This window comes from Podarcis bocagei, assembly GCF_964188305.1.
Source record: "Podarcis bocagei genome assembly, chromosome: 1".
NCBI classification, from domain to species: Eukaryota; Metazoa; Chordata; class Lepidosauria; order Squamata; family Lacertidae; genus Podarcis; species Podarcis bocagei.
Window position 1 is genome coordinate 18,095,096 of NC_138125.1, and position 21,340 is coordinate 18,116,435.

Consider the following 21,340-nt stretch of genomic DNA (forward strand, 5'->3'; position numbering starts at 1 on the left):
CACTGAACGTGTCAAATATAATTGGTTTGTTATCATCTGAGAGATGTTCTCCTGCTCTTTTGGTCTGAGCAAAACCATCTCCCTGCAGTACAAACAGTATAAAAAATCAAAGAAAGCCCATACCCCTTCCTCCTGCCAGTCATGTGCTGCATACAGTTTTGGGCAGTTAACAGCTTAATAGATGAAACACTGACCTCCAAGATCCTTTTCCAAATCCAGTTTGCAGTCCCATGACAGGCAGCAGAATTGGGTTATGGAGCATTGGAGATGGAAAAAGGGGGGCTTTCCTAACACACGTCAGCATTTTTATTTATCTTTTTGCTGCAGGTCTTTTTGTCTTCCGTCTTTAATGTTTCCCTCTTTCCCTTGCTTGCCCATGTCAGCCCATTGTGGGTTAGGGTTCACTGTTTTCTTTCACCCGGACGACGGTCATTATTTACTTAACCCATCCTCCCCAGAAAATGACTCCATTTTGGAACACTCTTGTGGGACAGCGGAGAAGCGTGCAAACAAAACCAGCTTGCCTCGCACCACAGTTAAGTGCATTTTAGCCCATTTCAGCGCCACTGCACAGCAAAGAGTGAACTTCTAATTGTCGTCTAGCTAGGGAAGACTCTCAGACATTACTCAAGCACCAAAACATTACAACTCTCCCAAGAAAGGCAAAGGAACCATTGAGGAATCATAAGGCTGTTGCTTCAGTTTCTGTCTCCAGGTCTTATTAGAAAAAGTCATAGTGCATCTGACATATAAGCATCAAAAAAGAACGATGGAAATATTACTTGCCTTCAATACATTGCGGGGAGTTTGGTTTGTTTTTAAAGACATATCTAATTTCACTCTTCACCAGGGAAACTGGTTTAGTCTATAAAGTAAACATACTAAATCATAACATCCTTCATTCCAAAAGGCTTTTGATATTTTTACTTACTGTATTTTTTCGTGTATAAGCCGCCCCCATGTATAAGATGACCCCTATTGTTTTAAACCCAAAATTAAGAAATTACATTGTTTAGCTTTTGGGGGGGTTGGGGGAGGTCACTTCCGCCAATCGCTCACCCGCCTGCCCACCACTGGCGATCACACACTTCGCCGCAAACACCAATTGTCTGCCCGCTCGCCACCACCAACAGCCTACCCGCCCCCTTGCTGCAGCCGCCAATCGCCTGCCCAATTGCCGCAGCCACAGCCAATCGCCAGCAGGCCATTCCACAGCCACCAATCACACGCCCAATCACCGCTGCCAATCTCCTGCTTGCTGCTGCCATTAATCGCACGTCCCCCCTCTGCATTCACTATCCATGTATAAGACGACATCCAATTTTTGCCTAATTTTTTTAAGCAAAAAGGATTGTCTTATACACAGAAAAATACGGTATTTTAAATATTTTTAAGTATTATTGTTTCAAGTATTGTTAAACCCTGGGCACCACAATTTAAGAAGGACGTTGACATGTTGGAACATGTGCAGAAGAGGGCGACCAAGAATCTGGAAACCAAGCCTTATGAAGAACGGTTGAAGGAGCTGAGTATGTTTAGCCTGGAAAAGAGGAAACTGGCTTATTCCTCTATTTTCAAATATGCCTTTTCCTTTGTGGGAGCAAATTGCTTCCATGTAGGATAAACCCTTTCATTCTTGCACATATTTTGCAACAAAAAGCCGCTGTCTTTTTGCAGATTTGTCCCCTGTGAAACTGTTAGTGACTTTGCATGCAAACACATATGAATGCAAATGCATTTAAAATGAATTAATAATAATAATCCATGAGGTCATATGGGAAAATAATCCTGCTGAGTTTCTACACCAAAACATGGAGAAAATAAAGATTAAGCCAAGGTGGTCCTTTTTAATGTAGCTAACGGCCCAGGTTGCTACACAAGAGAAAGCGCTGGTTGACCTACTGATCTAATTAGGCTAGCAGACATTTTGACATTTATGTTGTTGAAAGGAGACAATGTTAATAGCTGGAGGGGAGGCTGTCAGTGCTTCTAACAATCACAGCATCGCTGGCATTGCATGCTGTGGCCTTTATATATTCAACGTACTTACGGAAACCCTGATTTCTTTTTTAAAAAACGGGCAGATGGCTTGTTCTATAGATGCACATTTTACGAAACTACCGCCTTTCTTGCACCCAATATTAATTCCATTTCCCACTTGATACAGGCATTTACTAATTTTAATCAATGCGTTTTGCAACTTAAGATAGAGCACTAGTAGCAGCAGCAACACAATAAAGGCATAGCTGCAGATTTTCTTTGCGGATACTGATAAGACTCTCTGGCCAATGTCAACTATATTGAGCCAGATGGGCTCAAGGTCTGACTAGCTATAAAGCTTTCTGTGTTCCCTTATGATGTAGGCTTCTGCGTATGACTTGCCTTAAGCTTTTGCGAAAGAAAGGGATGCACACATTTAAAGAGACTTAAAAAGGCAGAGAGAACCACATGTTTTAGGGCAGGAAAGAGAAGCACATTTCAAGGGCCTTCATTCTAACTGCCTGGCAAAAGGACAACTCTGGGTCGCAAAGATCAACTCTCCCTCGGCCTTGTCGTTTCTGCCACTGTGTTGTGACTGTTAAACGCTTGCACTTTAATTAAGTAGAGTTTTACAGCCACTTCATCCTGGCATAAATCACTACATGGCGACACGAAGAGAGCCGGAGCCAGTTTGCACGAAAACATTTTTCATGTGCGGTTAACAGCCAAACTGTTTGCAAGCACGAAAGCTCCATAACAGATTTCTCTGCCACAGGCGAGGACACATGGGCTCTCTCCTTGATTATATGAATGCACTCCATTTCCAGATTTTCTAAAGGTTTTTTTTTTTTTGCAGCTCTACAGGAAGAGGAAGCCTCCCCTCCCCCTTGCAGGCTTATCTGTTTCCTGCCAGTGCCAAACAGCTTTGACTCTGGGCACACCCACAACATGCATTTAAAGAACATTCCCAAGAATCCTGGGAACTGTAGTTCTCCGCTCACAGAGCTACAATTCACAGCACCTCTACTGAACAACAGTTCTCAAGATTATCCGGGGGAAGCAAAGTGCTTTAAATGAATGGTGAGGTTTACCTGTAATCTTATTTTTTCTTGTGCTTCTTTATTCCTTTATGCTCCCACTACCCATCATTCCCTTTGAGATACCCAGTTCTAAGTTTGCATCCCGTATCTTCCTTAACCACCCTTCCCTTGATTCCTCAAATCTGCATGGGTGAGAAATTCACCCATGCCTGTACTATGCACATCTTGTTTTTTTCTTTCCTTATTACTGGGGTATGTGAGCCCTACATTTGCTCTGCTGGCAGCGGGTGGGAAAGGGAGGGTTGTTTTTTTCAGTGCCGCAGTGAGACTGGAAAACGGGTTAAGTCCCTGTTGGTGTCAAGGGGGGCTCCCTTATCACCACCAAGCTGTGGTGTGTGCTTGTGCATGCGTGTTAGGGACTGGACTGAGAAGGAATGGTGGAGATTCCAACCCCATCCTGAACCTTCCTGAGAAGAGGACAGTATAGATTTAGAACAGCGGTTTGCAGAAGGTCACAGTTCCGAGGCTGCAGTGGGGAGAAGCTGGGAAATATTGGGAGAGGGGCAGCAGGAAGAAGAAGCACCAGGGGGGAGACAGCTGACAAACTCGTGTCTTTAGAAAGCATTCCTGACCCTCCCCTCCCAGGACCCGGTGGTCATTGAGAGTAGGAGAACAGAAAGCTCAGAGGCAGAAAGCACAGATCAGTCAACATATCAGGATGACGTATAATAGGAGAGAGGGGGTGGGACTTTACTTGGAGCAATGCCGTTACTGAAATAGAGGCACCTTTTCTAAGCCTCTCGTTGTGAATATTGAATAAAAGACTTGGTAAGAGCTCTTCTTGTGGTACCTCAGGTTAAGAACTTAATTCGTTCTGGAGGTCCGTTCTTGACCTGAAACTGTTCTTAACCTGAGGTACCACTTTAGCTAATGGGGCCTCCCGCCGCCGCCACACGATTTCTGTTCTCATCCTGAAGCAAAGTTCTTAACCCGAGGTACTACTTCCGGGTTAGCGGAGTCTGTAACCTGAAGCGTCTGTAACCCGAGGTACCATTGTATCTGATTCTTGGCTGCCCCAAAGCCTGACAAGAGCGGTCTGATCTCCATTCCAATCTCAGTGCAGCAGTAAAAGGGCTAAACCTCCCATTCCGACGTTTCCTTCAGAATGAGTCAGGCTCCCCTTCCCGCCTAGATGATAAATTGAAGAAAAGCAATAATTCTATCTGTCTGCAGTGTCTTTAGGCACATGTCTAGTTTGGCCACAGAGCCTCTCTGTGTCTCATATGAGAATTTCATCCCGGGCAAATCAACCTTTAACTTCTGCCGCAGAATATGAACTGCATGCTAACACTGTAGCTGCAAGGCTGAAAGGTTAGCATATCAGAATCCTCAATGACATTCCAGACATCAGGCCTTATTTCTACCAATGGCTGCAGGGGAATGATTTGCAGACCACGTGGGCATGTATTGCCTATCACCCAAGGCGACATTACGCATTTTTGTGTCCACCCGTCCCATAACTGTGCACTTTTTGAACATGCTTAGAGTCTTTAAAAGCAGCCAAGATTAAGACAATTTGCAAACCATTTATTGGAACTGATCTCAAACATTGCACTGGGACAGAAATGCCAGTAAAGCACAGTTAACACACAATTTCACAAGGCAGTACTATTAATGTTTCTACAGCAAGGAAAACAAATTTCTGCACCAACACGCCCCCACCCCCCCAAAAAAACCCCTCTCATCCCAGAATATGTTACGGAAATGCATATATTCATCAAGGTCTATACATATCCCTGTTATGATTTTACCCATGTATTTAATTATAAAATGTTTTGGGAACCAGTATTGCTGATAAAGAAGGGTATAGCTATTATATAAAAAAGAAACAACAACAACAATTGTATTATTTATACCCCGCCCATCTGGCTGGGTTTTCCCAGCCATTCTGGATGGCTTACAGCACATATAAAAACATAGTAAAATGTCAAACATTTAAAACTTCCCAATATGGGGCTGCCTTCAGATGTCTTCTGAAAGTTGTGTAGTTCTTTAACTCTTTGACGGGAGGGCGTTGCACAGGGAGGGTGCCACTGCTGAGAAGGCCCTCTGCCTGGTTCCTTGTAACTTTTTGCAAATGAAAACACGGGCATATATGCTTTTTTGTCACAACGATGAGGTTTCCTTCCAGTGAGAATAATGTCAGCTCAGTACACACTTTCCACATTACAGGTTCAATCCCGGTGATCTATAGGTTGTGCTGGGAAACAGCTCTACTTTGGGGTGGTTCCAGACTGTCACCATTTTCAGATGGGATTCAGTCACATGCCAGAAACCACTTACAGGTTGATTTGGTGCCCTTGCGCAACAAATCTGCCCTTCCACCCAAAACTGGACTCTGCGATAAGGAAAGTGACACGAAAACGCACTGGAAAGTGTGGGGTGATGACTGCTTCAATGCAACACACCATCTAACCTCCCCAGAAACAAATCAGAAGTAACGCTCAATGAACACCTTCCTACAAACGAATCAGGATGGACACTCAGTTGACAGGTTGCCTGGATGTGACCAAGGTCATCCACTCCAACCGGAACTATCTTAAAATATTTCAGAACCACAAGCCAACAACCAGGGAAGGAGGGAGGGAAATAAAGAGACTTGTATTGTACATCATCATACCCACTTTTGAGACTTGAGCATCTTGAACATTGCACATGCAAAATTATGTATCTTATCTTAATCTGCTGAGCCTGTTTTCTCCCATTTGTCTGCACTGTCAGACATTCTGTGGGTTTAGTTTTAACGCTGTCTGGCTAAAGGACAGAACGAGAAATGCGGTGATGGAGATGACCTTTGCCGTAGCGCTGAATTCTCGTTCCGGGGCTGAAAATGCTAGAATTGAAAAGGGTAGGAGGGCAAACCTTCTCCAGAAAGTTAAAGCGAAGCCTCTGCACGTGCCTGGATACAGTTTGACAGGCACTGTCATTTTCAGAGGTAAAGAGAGGCCAATTTCATGCAGCAATTCTGTGTTTCTGTATCCACGAAGCTTGCAATCTAGCAGAAGAAGCCACTGAAGCGGTCAGACCACTTTCTTTGTTAGGCTAATGGCCTAAGCACCACATTCCGCGTAACTAAAACAGCAGGGCCATGTTGCCATAGCAACAACTAAGTGATGGAGCTCCCCAGGAAGGGGTAGACATTTCCCCACCCCTCACCTGGTGGGATACCAGGTCATCCTATAGGTCAGGAGGGGCTAGTTTTGTAGGTGAGCTTATAACTGGGCTAGAAGATGGACAGAGAAGCTTGACTTCCTCTGTGGGCCAAATCCCATAGCTCTGGGGAGGGGGGTTTCCCCTGGAAACCTAATGCGGAAGCAAGATCTGTTAGAGCAGGCATAGGCAAACTTGGCCCTCCAGATGTTTTGGGACTACAACTCCCATCATCCCTAGCTAACAGGACCAGTGGTCAGGGATGATGGGAGTTGTAGTCCCAAAACATCTGGAGGGCCGAGTTTGCCTATGCCTGTGTTGGAGTGTTGATGCTGCGAGCCCTTCCATCTTATGCTCAATTCATATAGAAGTGTGAACAAAGTCTCCATTGACCTCCATTCTAAGGAAACTAAATCTGGTGTAATCGCTGAAACCTCAGAAGTCTCTCACTGCTCAGGGACTGAGGTGCATGAAACAATATGTCCAGGTGCCCAGCACCCATGGAAGCTCTGCCACTGCCCAATAAACAGGAATTATGCACCCACCTACGTGTCACATGGACAAAGGAGTCAACTCACAGAGATCAAACTGTGGTAATGCCCATCATGATGCAAGTAATGTAGAGGAGAAGGCAGCCACAGCAGCCACAATTAAGGGTCCTCCATAGTGCAGTCTGCTTTGTTCCAAGTAAGACCATTGGTCCATCTAGTTCAGTACTGTCTATATACTGACTGCCAGCAGTTTCCAGGGACATTACCTGGGGGATTCCTGTGATTGAACCTGGGACCACCTGTACTCGAAGCATGCACTCTCCCTCTGAATTGCAGCCCTAAGCAATGCAATGGCAGGGGGTTGGACTAGATGAGCCTTGGGGGTCCCTTCCAACTCTACAATGCTGTATTTCTATAACTAGTTTGGCCCTCGCTGGTCCTCAATATGCATTTGGAGCATGGTGAGGAGGCAGAAAAAGGTTATACAAACAGATAAATATAAATGGTCCATTTACTACTGGCAAAGTGGTCCAGGACTCAGTAATTCCCAACACTGCTTGAAACTGCTTAATGTCAGATTTCATCATTTCACTTGGGGGAGTGGCACCGCTAGGGCAAACTAACTGCAAATCTCTTTTGCCAGGTTTGGTTAAGCCCAGCGTGAAATTCATTTAACAGAGCCTTAACAGCACCACTGTAAAGAATCTGCAGCTAGTCAGTCATGCACAATGCGTGAACACATATATATCCCTTTGTTGCTTCGGAGTTTCAGAATGAATCCAAATTTCATTTCTGTAATTCACACTTATCTCAAGCCGCTGGTCTCATGCTTCTGCTTCCCCTTTGATTCACAATTTCGCAGCTGCTGCAGCTGTTAAACCAACCCCACTCTCCGCCAAAAAACCACAACCCCAGATAACAGATTTCTCTCCCCCCCTTCCCCTGATCCAAATGAGTGGAGTCAGCTATGAAATATTAATCTGTCAGCATTCTACAAGCTACAACATTTCAGGAATGTATTCTTAATTATACATTTCCGCTCACATCTAGGAAATTAAACCCAGGACGAAGCACCAACTTTGAAGCAAAGGGCGTTTTCAGGCAAAATGGCATACAGGGAGGTATTCGCAAGGATTTCCACTTGTGTAACAGGACTTCCCTCTCTCCTCCCCAAGTCTCCTCCAGAAGGGAACCCCTAGAACAGATTTAGGGAGCATATGAGAGGAGAGGAGAGGGGGAGAATAATACGCTGCACAAGTTGAAATCCTTACACTGATGGAACAGCCACCTGGTACTGCTTTGTATACAACCCACAGACTGGAGCATGGGATAGGCTGGATCATGCCCAATGGCCCCACCCCAACCTACACAGCTCCTGTTCAGATATAAATCTGAACAGATCCTGCATCTAGACAAGCCTGCACATATACAGATATGTGTAGGGTCTGTTCAGACACTAGCCTGGATGTGCCAAGCAAGCAGGGCATGATCTTAGCAGGATGACACCCACCCAAATGCACCATGTTGTCTTCAAAGCGCAAGTAACAAAGGGGTAGCACATTCATCCATTAATAAGTAACTACTTTGGCATACGTGGATCTAATGTGTTCGGAATCCTGATCAAAAGTTATCGCCGCTGTGGTTTTTTATTGCTCATGATTGCCCCCATTTTGCATTAAGAATGTAAGGAGAGCCTGCTGGATCCGGCCAATAACCATCTAGTCCAGCATCCCGTTTTACAGCGGCCAACCAGATTCCTGTGGGAAAACCGGAGCGCAAGAGGGCTCTCCTCTCCTGCGGTTTCGAGAAACTGGCATTCAGAAGCTCTGCTGCCTCCAACAGTCAATGTTGGAGTAGCCATCGTGAGCTGCATCCTCCATTAATTTGTCTCATCCTCTTTGAAAGCCCTCCCAATTTGGTGGCCATCAATGCCTCCACTCCTGTACAGCAAGCTGCACAGTTTTAACTACGGACTGTGTGAAGAAGTACTTTTTAAAAATACCTGTCCTGGATCTTCCAGTGGTCAAGATCACCAATTCATGGCCAAGATCACTGCAATTTTCTTTAAAGAAGCCGTAAGGACATAATATGGACCTGCTGGATCAGACCAATGGGACATTTAGCCCAGCATCCTGTTCTCACAGTGGCTAACCTGATATCTGCAGGAAATCTGCAAGCTTGGCATGAGCGCAAAAGCATTCTGCCCATCTGCAATTCCTAGAAACTTCTATAACTGCCTTTAGTCGTTTTTTGTGTGTCACATGACTATGGTTACAATAAATTCCTGGGCAAATCACTCACTAGGTGGACGGTTTTTGAAACCTAAGCGATTCGCCTGCAAGATCATCTTGCTGCAGGTTTCTGGAGTGCAAGGTTCAGTTTGGAGATGCTGTGACTCACCAACTAATTTTGTATATTATTCCTACAAACAACAGCATCTGAAGCATGAAAGAGCCATTTCTACACATGCTTATCCCAGCAAAAGCTATCTCTGGAATATAATCGGAAAGGCAGCTGCATCTTGGCTTGTGAGGAACTGCGCATTTAAAAAAGAGCAAATTGAAAGCAGGGCTGCTTCTTGCAGAGCTTTTAGAGTGGTGGAAGAGGCTAAAAACTCCTTGATCCATATGAAATCAGACCGTGTACAGAAAGGGTTGATGGGAATTGTAGACCCAAAACAGCTGGAGAACCAAGTTTTGGAGAACCCTGTTCTGGAAGGCCACAAATGGTGTTTCTCTGTGCACAGGCTCCATGTGCTGGTCCCGGGGGGAGGTTACCGTGGGGCGAGGTCCAGGACCTGAGTCGAGGGTCGGCAGACAGTCCTCCACGGGCGAAGCGGGGTCCAAAGCGAGGAGTCGGGCAAGGACAGGAACTCTGGAGGAAGAGGACTGGGTGCTGGCCAAAACAGCTCTTCAACAACATTGCTCACGCAACCTGGAACTGGGCTGACTGGCCTTTATCTTCTCTGAGGCCAGAGGCGGTCCCGGCCCCCAGGAGACCCGCTTCTCCTGGCCTTAAGGCGAGCACTCCTCCTGGGAGAAACCAGTTCCCTCCGCCTCTCTGCCCTGAGCCTCTGCAGCTCAGGAGAGGCTGGAAGGTTACTGGACCCAGGGGGAGACTCACCTTCCCCTGACAGGGCTGGGAGAGGCGCACCTGTAGGCACTGTGTCCTCAACCACCTCCGGGGCCAGAGTGGATTCACCTGGTGCCTGCTCCTGAGGATCCGGCACAGGTGCAGGCGCTTCAGAATCAAGGCCCTGCCCCAGTTCAGCCGGCCCTGGAGGCGGGGACTCCTGTGCAGGCTGGGATTCCTCCGGTTCAGCCTCTGAATCAGATTCCTAGGCCATCACAGTCCAACATCTGACACACCTGACACTTGGTGAGTACATGCAGGATGCTTCACACAACCCTGATTACCTTCGGACTTCCTCAGACTGAAGCTGATAAGAACGGCAGCCCAACAACATGTGGAAGACACAACATTGGCTACCACTACATTAAATAATGACTGGGGGCTGGAAAGGTTTCGATATCCTGTTAGCCTAATCATGATCACGGCAAACACTAAAATTGGAAAGAACAGGGACCCCAGGGTATGGGGAATAGAAGGTATGTCTCCTGCTCTGTCCTATTAATCTACTTGCATGCCTGCTCCACCACACCCCGAAGTATCCTGCAGGGATGGAAAACCAGGACATCAGCCAGGACTTGAATTTATAGCACCGTCAAGCCCCACTCCTCCCAAGTTGGGTAACCTGGGCGTCACACTGGTATTTTTCCACAGTGAACTGTGTAAGTGTGTTTGTGTGTAACAAATGCGTTGGGGCGTGTGCATCTTTAAGACCTCCATGTATATGTGGCTGGGAATCTTGGGCCTGTCCAGTTAAACTTTTCCCCCTCAGAAGTGGGCACCAGCACTTACAAAACGTTAAAAAATAACACCCTAGCTCAGTCTTGTAGAGAGAGCCGTGTCACATTCCTGCATCTGTAAGCTGCTCCAGCTGATTTATTGCACCATCCCTAGTTTATATCTGTACCAAATGTGCTGTGACGGGCTGCAGAATTTGTCAGGATCCTGTGCACCATTGTGGCAATGCAGGTGTCATGGAAATGCTGTGGAACTCCCTGCCACTACCAGGCTGTCTCAGTCGAGTCCCATGACCCTGTGATTAAGAGTCTCATGCTACCCCTTCAGGTCTGAGCTACCGCTTCAGGTCTCCATGTTTTTTGCTTAAATTTCTGGAGTTTAATTTTTTTGCAATTTATGATTTTACATTTTTCAAAATCACTGCAAGCCACTTTGAGTCCTAGATGGTAAAAAACGGGAGATGAAATTTTGACATGAATAAAAATAACTGCTGTCCATGGCCAACATGCCACCAGAGGGAGTCTGTTGCGAACAACTCTTTATTGGCATCAGCCAAGATCTACAGAGTAGCACATAGATGTTTTATCTTTTACCTAGACCAGTGTTTCCCAACCTTTTTTGGGCAAAGGCACACTTGTTTGAGGAAAAAAATCTCGCGGCACACCACCATTACAGCCCCGTGACGTCAGCGCGCAGCGTCACGCCGGGAGGGACGCACGAAAGTGAAAGTTTTCAATTTTTTTCCCTCCCCCTTGCCGGGGAACCTCCAAGCTTTGGGGGTGGGGGGGAGGAGGCAGCAAAGCGAGGGACTGAGGGACGGCGGCAGCTGAGGCGGCGGCGGCTGTTGTGGTGGTGGCGGCGATAGCGGGCGGAGGAGGGGGCGGCGGCGGGGCCGAGGTGGCCGGCGGCGGCGGGGGAGGCGGCGGCGGGTGGAGCAGGAGGGCGGCCGAGGCCAGTGAGGGAGTAGGGTTGCCCGGGGCTTGAGGAGCCGTCGCCGGGAGTTGCTGCTGCTGTTGTTGCTGCTGCTGCCCGGACATGCCGGCCTCCTCCTCGTCCGCTGTCTCGCGCTCCTCCCTTTTGCACGCGCTGCCCCGCCGCCGCCCCATTGGCTGGGTCCTGTCAGCTGATCCTGTGTTATTTCCTGTGTGTGTGTGTGAGGGGAGAATGGAGAGAGAAACCTCGGCACCACCACCGCGGAGCCACCCCCGGCTCGACGCGGATCCTCGCCGCCGCCGCCTCTCACCGCCCGACTCGCCCGCCTCCCTCCCACGGCACACCAGCCAACTTCTCACGGCACACTAGTGTGCCGCGGAACACCGGTTGGGAAACACTGACCTAGACGACCTTGCTCAGACCCAGTCCCCGTCTTCTGCCAATTCAGAACTGAGCAACAGACAAAAGCAATCTTTCTTGGTTGACCTGGGGTTTGTTTTATTTGTTTTAATTTGGGTTTGGGCTTTTCTTTTCTTTTCTTTCTTTTTTCGCATCAGCTTGGATTCTGATATTCCCATGATAAAACAGTTGACCCAGAATCTCCTTCCAGGCACTATACCAATGCCACATTAGAATGATTTGTGGAAAGATGCTAAATCACATGCTGGTCTAATGATGGAGCAATCAGTTAAGTATTGCTTGGCTGTGGTTGACACACCCAGATCTTCCCAGAGTTGGCTGTTGTGAGAACCAGAAAGCTGGACCAGACAGGCTTTTGGTCTGAGGCAGCAGAACTCCTTCTGTTCTTATATGTACAGCAGCAAGCTATGCATTTGTGGACTGTATGAATTTGTCCCACACAGTAAGATGCAACGTTCAGCGGTTTACAGATCAATTCTATACGTGTCTACTTAGAGAAGGAACAGTTGAGGGAATTGAGTATGTTTGAATTATGGTGCTGGAGGAGACTCTTGAGAGTCCCATGGACTGCAAGAAGATCAAACCGATCCATTCTGAAGGAAATCAGCCCTGAGTGCTCACTGGAAGGACAGATCCTGAAGCTGAGGCTCCAGTACTTTGACCACCTCATGAGAAGAGAAGACTCCCTGGAAAAGACCCTGATGTTGGGAAAGATTGCAGGCACAAGGAAAAGGGGACGTCAGAGGAAGAGATGTCTGGATAGTGTTCTTGAAGCTACCAGCATGAGTTTGACCAAACTGTGGGAGGCAGTGGGAGACAGGAGTGCCTGGCGTGCTCTGGTCCATGGGGTCACGAAGAGTCGGACACGACTAAACAACAACAAAAGCCTGGGTAAATAGAAGAGGAGATATTATAGCCATCTTGGAATACCTAAAGGGATGTCACATGGAGCAAGAAGCAACCTTGTTTTCTCCTGCTCCAGAGGCTAGGACCTGATTCAAGTTTCAAGAAAGGAGATTCTGACGAAACATCAGGAGGTTGTAGACTCTCCTTCCTTGGAGGTGTCTAAGTAGAGGTTGGATGGCCATCTGTCATGTAGGATCTGGCTGAGATTCCTGCATTGCAGGTTGTAGGACTGGTTAAGCCTTGAGGTCCCCTCCTATTCTATAATTCTATGTTTCCAAGTACGTTTCGTTGGGTTCAGCAGAACTTATTTCCAAGCTAAGTGTGCATAAGCTTGCAGCCTCAATTTATCTGTTCAACTTCCTTTTTAAAAAATAATAATAATTGATTGCTTTTCTTCTTATGGGTGAATCAACAGTACATATACAACAAAAGAAAGCCTCCCCCTTAGTTACAATAATGTAGTGCAGAATGGAGCCATGTCACACAGCACACCAAAGGAGAAGAAAGAGCCCAACACAATAAAAAAAAAATAGTACAATTTCAGGAATCACACCAGCCAAAAGATTTTATATGCTGTAGGAAGTCCTCTGTCGACTGTCTTGTTTATGTGTGCAATAAAACAGTACCATTCTTCAATGAATCTGTTTGTGGCTTTCCCTCTCTTTTCCCCTTGCCCCTTTTAGCTTATTTGTAAGTTTTTCATTTAAAGAAGTCTGCCACACTTTTGGGTACAATGTCATAACAGTGGCCAGTTGCTTCCAAAATCTGGCAAACACCAACCAGGCCGCTACCAGTAAATATACAATTAATGGTTTAAAGTGAGCATTCAAGTTTTCACCTTGAAATAAACTCAACAGGACAAGGTCGCTTGTCTTTCTGTAGGCCCTGGCCAGCAATTTCAACAAATGTTTCTTTTCAGTTCATCATAAGTAAAAAACAGGAAAAACGGAGAACGATAATGCTCAATGCAATCGTTGAACATGGATCATTTAAAACATGACATCTCACAGTGCCAAGGTACTTGAGTCTTGTGCATCATTTGGCTTAGATATATTTAATTATGCCTACCCAGCAAGCACATAAATACACAGTGATCTCCTCTTCTTATAAACAGCAGCATCAATCAGGCTAGCATTCTCCGGCAACTCTGTAGTAGGTAATCAGAAATCACGTCTTATTCAAGCCTGATTTAAGCCATCAGGTCCCATTTAGCAGAGCACTTACTTGGCCAGATTTATACATATGCCGGACAAGGCTCTGATTCAGCAAAATACTGTAAAAGCTGGGTGCTCCTGAGGCTGGGGACTGGGAAATCAAAACAGTGGCCTGGAGGGTGCAGAGACATGATTTGCACACTCTAATGGCTGGAAATAGCTTGTTAATTAAGTCATGGGTCAGGAGTCTAGCCTCCTGCACTAGTTTCTTAAGGACCCCAGAAGACAACTGATAAAAATAGCCGGCTGGATTAGGAACACACACAAAAGATTATCTGCTAGCAGTTTGGTTTTGCTTCGTAGCAGCATTCTCAAACAGTGAGTGGAGACTTCCACAGCTTTTAACGTTTGATTTGAGCAATATCCAGGAATCATTTTGCGAGAAGTTTAAGAATTGGGGGTGGGATGGGCGAGATCCCCACCTATGCCTACAAATATAAACACATGTCGCTGATACTCACAGGTAATCTTCTTTACAGGTTAGGACTATTATGGTCAGATGCTTACATCATGCATTTATGTCTCTCCCTAACTAGGATGGCAGAATGGCCCACATATTAGAGGATGAGTCATCCTACACAGCTGTAACACAAGGCAGGTTATCCTGGACCGATTTAAAGCAGAAGAGCTGTAGACCAGAGAGTCCTGCTTTTGGTCCTGTGCCCAGGATGACTACTGAACCAATCTCTGATAGAAGACTTCTTTACCCGGCCAAATTCAAGGAGTTACTATTAGTATATACAGTAAAGCCTTTAAGACCTTGGGACCAGTTTGCTTGAAGGATCACTTTGCCCTAAATATGCCCATTCAACCCTTTTTGATCCAAAGAACTGCCAATCGTACAAGTGACTTATGAGAATTACAGGGACAGAGCTACCTAAGTTGTATGGAAATTTATTTATGTATACTACTACTGTACAGCAGCAAGAATGCTACCTGCCCAAAACTGGAAAGAAGCAGAAGTCCCAGCAAAGGAAGAATGGATTAAACAAAAACAACTCATGGAATTTCCAAAATGGCTAAACTTACCGGAAGAATAAGAAATCATGATAACAAACTTTTTATAAAAGAATGGAAATGGTTTATTGAATATGGACAAATAAAAACTAATAAAAACAATGGTAGGATTATTGTAATAACCTGCAGTTTCATAAGAGTATATATTTAAAGTAGATAATTAAATGAACGAATTAAATGAATTTGGATATGCAGCAGATGTTAAAAAATAAATTTAAGGGACCGCAGAAAGAGGGGGAGAGGAGGAAGTCAAAGTTTGAAATGTTAAATTGATTGTAAAACTAATGAAATGTATAAACTTGAAAAGTATAAATAAAATTTAAAAAAAAATTACAGCAACCCTCTGCAATGCATGCATATTTTTGCCCAATGTGAGGCCTGAAGAGTCTCATGCTCTACAAGCTGGTTCCTTAGTGGGGCACTTAACTTGTGGAACTCCCTGCTCATGCGTATTAGGTATGTACCTTTAATGTTCTCAGAACCTGCTAAAAGCTTTTCTGACTTAGGCAAACCTAACCAGAAATATCAATTTGATAGGTATTTTAACATGTAATCTGCCCCCCCCCCCATGTATAGGATATAAAATTGCTGATTTTATTTTGAAATAAAATAGGTCGACTTGTTTTTCAAATCCTGTTGAAAAGTAAAGGAAGATTTAAAGAACGCAGGCCTTTATCTGAAAGTCAGTGAAATGTTCAGAACTAAGTCCCATATACAGACATTCCTCTCCTGCACGATAAAAATGTTTTCTGGTGAATTTTCTTGCATATCTTAGTGGATTAAAAACAACAACCCCGAAGCAGTCCATCCCTAATATATTCCCAAACTGAAAGAAAGGGTGCGTTTTTATATAAGAGCAATTTACATACCTCTGATTAATACATATAATCTCATTAATATTCGCTGAGAAGGGAAAACAAACATACACCCATGAAGAGAGCAAAATTTACTCAGTCAGAAAGAATGACTTGAGCTATGTGTGCCTGCAAGGCAAGGTGCATAATAAAATATGCAGATGCAGTTTGATCTAGGTCATTATGAAATTTATTCTATGGACAAGATATAGTCAAACCAGGTGACAATCAACCTGTGAACTTAAGATAAGGTCTTGTCCTCCGAGGCCTACTGCAAGGTTTCCAAAATCTTTTCATTAATAGTTTTATTCGAAAAAAATTCACATCTGTCTCTCCCCTAAATTTTCCCATCTTTGTGTCTCTCCTCCTCCTCCTTCCCTGACACTCCTGATGACACTTCCACCATGAAACACAGGGAGTTGAACATGTTCCAACGCAGGGGTGGGGAACTTCTGGTGGCTAGGCCAAATTTGGCCCACCAGGATGTCATGGACTGGGCAGGACGCAGAGAAGTGGTGGGAGGGAGCAGTTGGGGAACCCCGAGGGGAAGGAGGCTCAGAGCCAGGGGTCTGGTGGTGGGACAACGATGAGCGGTCAGAAGGAGAAGGAGCAGACAACTCTATGATGTCAGTGGACAGACTGTAGGAGGCCCTGCCCACCTGTCAAATTTTGGTCCACCAGCCGTGGGGAGGTATATAAGTAATATAAGTAAAAGTTATACATAACAAAAAGAAAGATGATAGCAATATATTATGAAAAGGAGGGAAGGGGAAACAACATTCCCTGACTTTTGATATCCGTAGTTCTGGTTATAGGTAGGTAGCCATGACGTGTGCATGCACACAAAAGCTCTTACCAATAACAAACTTAGTTGGTCTCTAAGGTGCTACTGGAAGGAATTTTTTTATTTTGATATCCGAGGCACAAAGCTATTTTTGAGGTTTTAATAACAATCTGGAGGCAGTTTATGCTCAAAAGTATCTTTCAGATTTCAAGCGTGCATCATCCTTGCAAGTCCAAGTTAGCCAGTATCCCATGCTTAGAGGTAGAGGTACCCCTGAGCGTTAGGTCCAGTCGCGGATGACTCTGGGGTTATGTGCTCATTTCACTCTATAGGCCGAGGGAGCCGGCGTTTGTCCACAGACAGCTTCCGGGTCATGTGGCCAGCATGACTAAGCCGCTTCTGGCGAACCAGAGCAGTGCATGGAAATGCTGTTTACCTTCCTGCCAGAGCGGTACCTATTTATCTACTTCTTGCACCTGACGTGCTTTTGAACTGCTAGGTGGGCAGGAGCTGGGACCAAACAACGGGAGCACACCTCGTTGCGGGGATTCAAACTACCAACCTTCTGATCGGCAAGCCCTAGGCTCTGTGGTTTAGACCACAGCACCACCCTCCTCATTTCACCAGGGATCTACAAATCCAGTCAACTGATGGCCAATTATGACTGCTTCTCTCTGGCTTAACGCACCTTCCTCCATGTCCAGCACAACAGTCCCATCATGTCACTTTGCACTGTCCTTTTGCAGAAGGCAAGAAACAGTAGGAATCTCCCTCACTTGTTAGAAGGTTCCCTCTTTCCATTAAGAACATAAGAAGAACGTGCAGGATCAGACCAATGACCTGCCAGGCAGCAGAAGAACTGAGCCCCACAGCAGGTTGCCAGGAAGGTACAAGACAAGGGAAAGTTCTTATCAACTGTGTTTTATTCAATATTCACAGAGAGAGGCTTAGAAATGCAGCCTTTCAGAATACTTTTGCTCTCCTACTTTTAAGGCTCACCGGGTTCTGGAATGCTTTCTAGTGATAACGTGCCAGCCTCCTCCTCTCCCATTATTTCCCAACTTTCCCCCTCATCTTCCTCTGAGCTGTGACCTCCCTCAAACGGACGTTGTAATTTTGAACTGTCTTCTTCTCTGGAAGGCTCAGGCTGGGGAGGAGGTCTCCATCATTCCTCCTCTGCCCAGTCCCTGAAATGACCCCTCTAGCCTAGCATGCTATTCCCACAGTGGCCATCCAGATGCCTGTGGGAAATCTGGAAGCAGGACCTACTCAGAAGAGTACCCTTCCCTCCTGTGGTTTCCAGCAACTGGTATTCAGAAGCATATATTGTCTCTGACCATGGAGGCACGGTTGTAGCCCTTACGGCTAGCAATCACTGATAGCCTTATTCTCCCCAAATTTGTCCAATCCTCTTTTAAAGCATTTGATTATTATTTATTAAATTTGTATCCCACCCGACCTCCCAAGGTGACAAGCACACAACTAAAACATCTAAAAATATTTGCCGTGATGGAATCTTAACCAAGCAAGCCCGCCATCTTTAAAGCAAGATCTCTGCAATCCATCTGTGTGCAAAACTGTCATGAATGATGTTCTTTGAATCCACAGTCATCCCTAGGAGATACAGGTAAAGGTAGCTCTGTGTGCGTGTGTGTCAATTCACCTTAATATCCAAATTCAAAATGTTATCTAGGCAATGTATCCTTGAAATGGACTTGTATGAAATTTGCAGGGAGACTAAACCTAGGGGGGGAAGGGCATTCAAATTTTAAACAGGCAGCAAAGACAGACCCGAGAGGCAAGGAGAGGCAATGGCTAAGAATGGCCTGGCAATCATTTCTGGCAAATTCTGGAATATAAAGCTAGCCTGAACTTTAAATAGTAATATATTTATATCCTATATTAAGAAAACTGGATGGCATGAGGTAAAAAAATTGGATCACTTGATATGGAACGACCCATTTGTAGAATGCTCTCCTCAGAGAGGTCCGGCTGATGCCTCCATTATACACCAGGCAAAAACATTCCTCTTTAACCAGGCCTTTGATTGATTAACATCCTATATACCCTTTTAAATGTGTTGTGGGAAGGTAGGAGTACTGCTTCGTTTTTGTTCTTATTTTTATTATGGATTTTGTGTTTCTTGTATTTTTGTTTTTGTGAACCACCCTGAGATGTAGGGGTGAAGGGCAGTATACACATTTAATAATAAAATAAAAATAAAGGCACACACACAGGATGATGGCAGCCACGTAACTACTGACAAGCGAGGCCTCGTTCTTCATTCCTGCCATGCCCCTGACTTCTGTATGGTGAATAGCAGAAGAACTGTTCGCCATTCTCCTTTCGGATCCATTTAAAAGTCCAAGGCTCTGAGCAGGTATTCCTCACAACGCTTTACCTTATTACCAACTAGCAGACTATGCAGATGTGTGCCTCGAGGCCAAATCATTTAATGCACAGGTAAAGGTTGCATATTGCGTTCAATTATTTCATTTTTTTAAAAAAAACGATATTCTGTCTTTCCCCCTCAGGCAAACGTCCAAGGTGGCTCACATATAAACCCAATGCAAAGAACCATCTAGAAGTCAGATAATTCCAAAAAAGAGAGAGCAAAAAGCAGCGCATACAGCAGACACAACAAAAAGTATAAAATAAAGCTCTATCTGCAATCACAGCCAGCTAAACACTGTAGTCTAAACCACAGAGCCTAGGGCTTGCCGATCGGAAGGCCAGCAGTTCCAATCCCCGCGATGGGGTGAGCTCATATTGTTCGGTCCCAGCTTCTGCCCACCTAGCAGTTCGAAAGCACGTCAAAGTGCAAGTAGATAAATAGGTACCACTCTGGCGGGAAGGTAAACGGCATTTCCGTGCGCTGCTCTGGTTCACCAGAAGTGGCTTAGTCATGCTGCCCACATGACCCGGAAGCTGTCTGAAGACAAACATTGGCTCCCTCGGCCTATAGAGCGAGATGAGCGTGCAAGTCCAGAGTCATCTGTGACTGGACTTAATGGTCAGGGGTACCTTTACCTTTTTAAACACTGTACATCGGGGGCTGCAAATCTTTTTTTCAGGAAGAGGGCAACCTTCATGGGGCCTCACAGCACTGATGGGCAAGGCCTAAGCCGAAAGTGAGCAGAACCAGAGGGAAAAGTGTGCAGAGCGCTGGATGCGACTCTAACGTTTGTATACAATCCAGCCATGTATGTCAGAGGTTTCTGCACACAGACACCAAATTCAGGCAAGAAATGCACAGAAGACAGGCAGGCAGGCAACTTTCCAGAGCATATGTAGATGCATATCTATACACACACTTATAGCTCTCAGCCTAATGCCGACCACTCTGTGCAGTCACACAGATGGTGCAATGTGCAATCTCCACGCTGTCTCACAGATGTTGGAATCGCCAAACAACAGCCCATATTTCGCTTGCTTTTATGAAGGCAAAACGCCTCATCTGTCACAATAAAGACATTTATGCCTCACTGTGGCCTTTCAGTAGTTAAACATTCTAGTAATCCCATCTGCTGTGATTTATCACATTATGAACTCTCCAGTAAGCAAGAACAAGCCACGCTTCGCCAAAGGCTCATCCACACAATTGGGAAGGGTTTCTGAATGGCCTATTACCACTGCTTGGCGTTCTGCTCCTCACATTAGAGTACCCTGAACAACTGTTGTCAAGCCAATGGCTCTGGTGCTGACTACAATCTTCTCCTGGGAATAACCTCTCAGACGAAGAGATTTAACATATACCTGTTCGTTTATTCAAGTTTAAAGCAGGATCAGACTTTTGAATCTTTGCTATTTTTACAACGGTCTCAGCTTTGCTTCTTTCAGACGGCAGTTTGCAGACTCAGCAGCACCATGGTCTCCCCAGATGGAAAAGCAAGGAAGCTTCATGAGTTTTAGGCTTGTAAGCTCCTCAGGGCAGGGACCTATTGACCTCTGCACACGGATGATGTCATCATAATGACGGTCACATTGTTTCCCCATCATTCTAGACTCCAACCAGACAATTCGGACAAGGTTCTTTCGTATTGTCTAAGCAGGACGGCAAGGATCCGTAACTTGTTTTGTGAATGCAGCCACATCTAGCAGTTAGTTTTGGATGTGTGTGTGTGTGTGTGTGTGTGTGTGTACACACACACAAACACACACACAAATTGGTTTTAGGGTGGTTAGCTAATCTTTCCCAAAGTGACTGGAGAAACCCAGCCAGACGGGGTATAAATAAGAAAGCTGTCATTATTATTATTATTATTATTATTATTATTATTATTATTATTATTATTATTATTATTATTATTATGCATTTATGTTTGTTTTGAGTCTTTTCATCCTTACAAGGTCCTCGGATCCTACAAGATGAAGGATGGTCTAGAACAGTAGTTTTTTCACACCTTTAACCCAGATATGTATTTGGGGACCCCATTTCTTCTTTCTTTCTTTCTCTTTACTAAATATTTTTATAGTGGGAGTGCCGCTGTTGCAACCTGCCTCAGATCAGGCCGTGTCCCAGTAGCTGGAAAGACTAATGGTCTGCTGAAAAAGACAGGCCAGGTCTAGAAGCACAACAAATGAACGATGATACTAAATAAATAAATGTGCGGTCACCGCTCTG

At 45.3% G+C, this 21,340-nt stretch overlaps 1 protein-coding gene across 10 annotated transcripts in view; it reads right to left on the minus strand.

Moving 5' to 3' along the window:
• The window catches only part of EVL (Enah/Vasp-like), a 152,911-nt gene that overhangs the window by 99,722 nt on the left and 31,849 nt on the right, over positions 1-21,340 (minus strand). Inside the window, exon 1 of one of the 10 annotated variants that reach the window (XM_081191972.1) lies at positions 195-247. The exons of the other annotated variants lie outside the window; for them this stretch is intronic. Coding sequence (XP_081048098.1) covers positions 195-232 — 38 coding nt within the window. The 5' untranslated portion in view covers positions 233-247. Of the gene's footprint in view, positions 1-194; positions 248-21,340 lie in introns of those variants that run through there. 10 annotated transcript variants of the gene reach the window in all.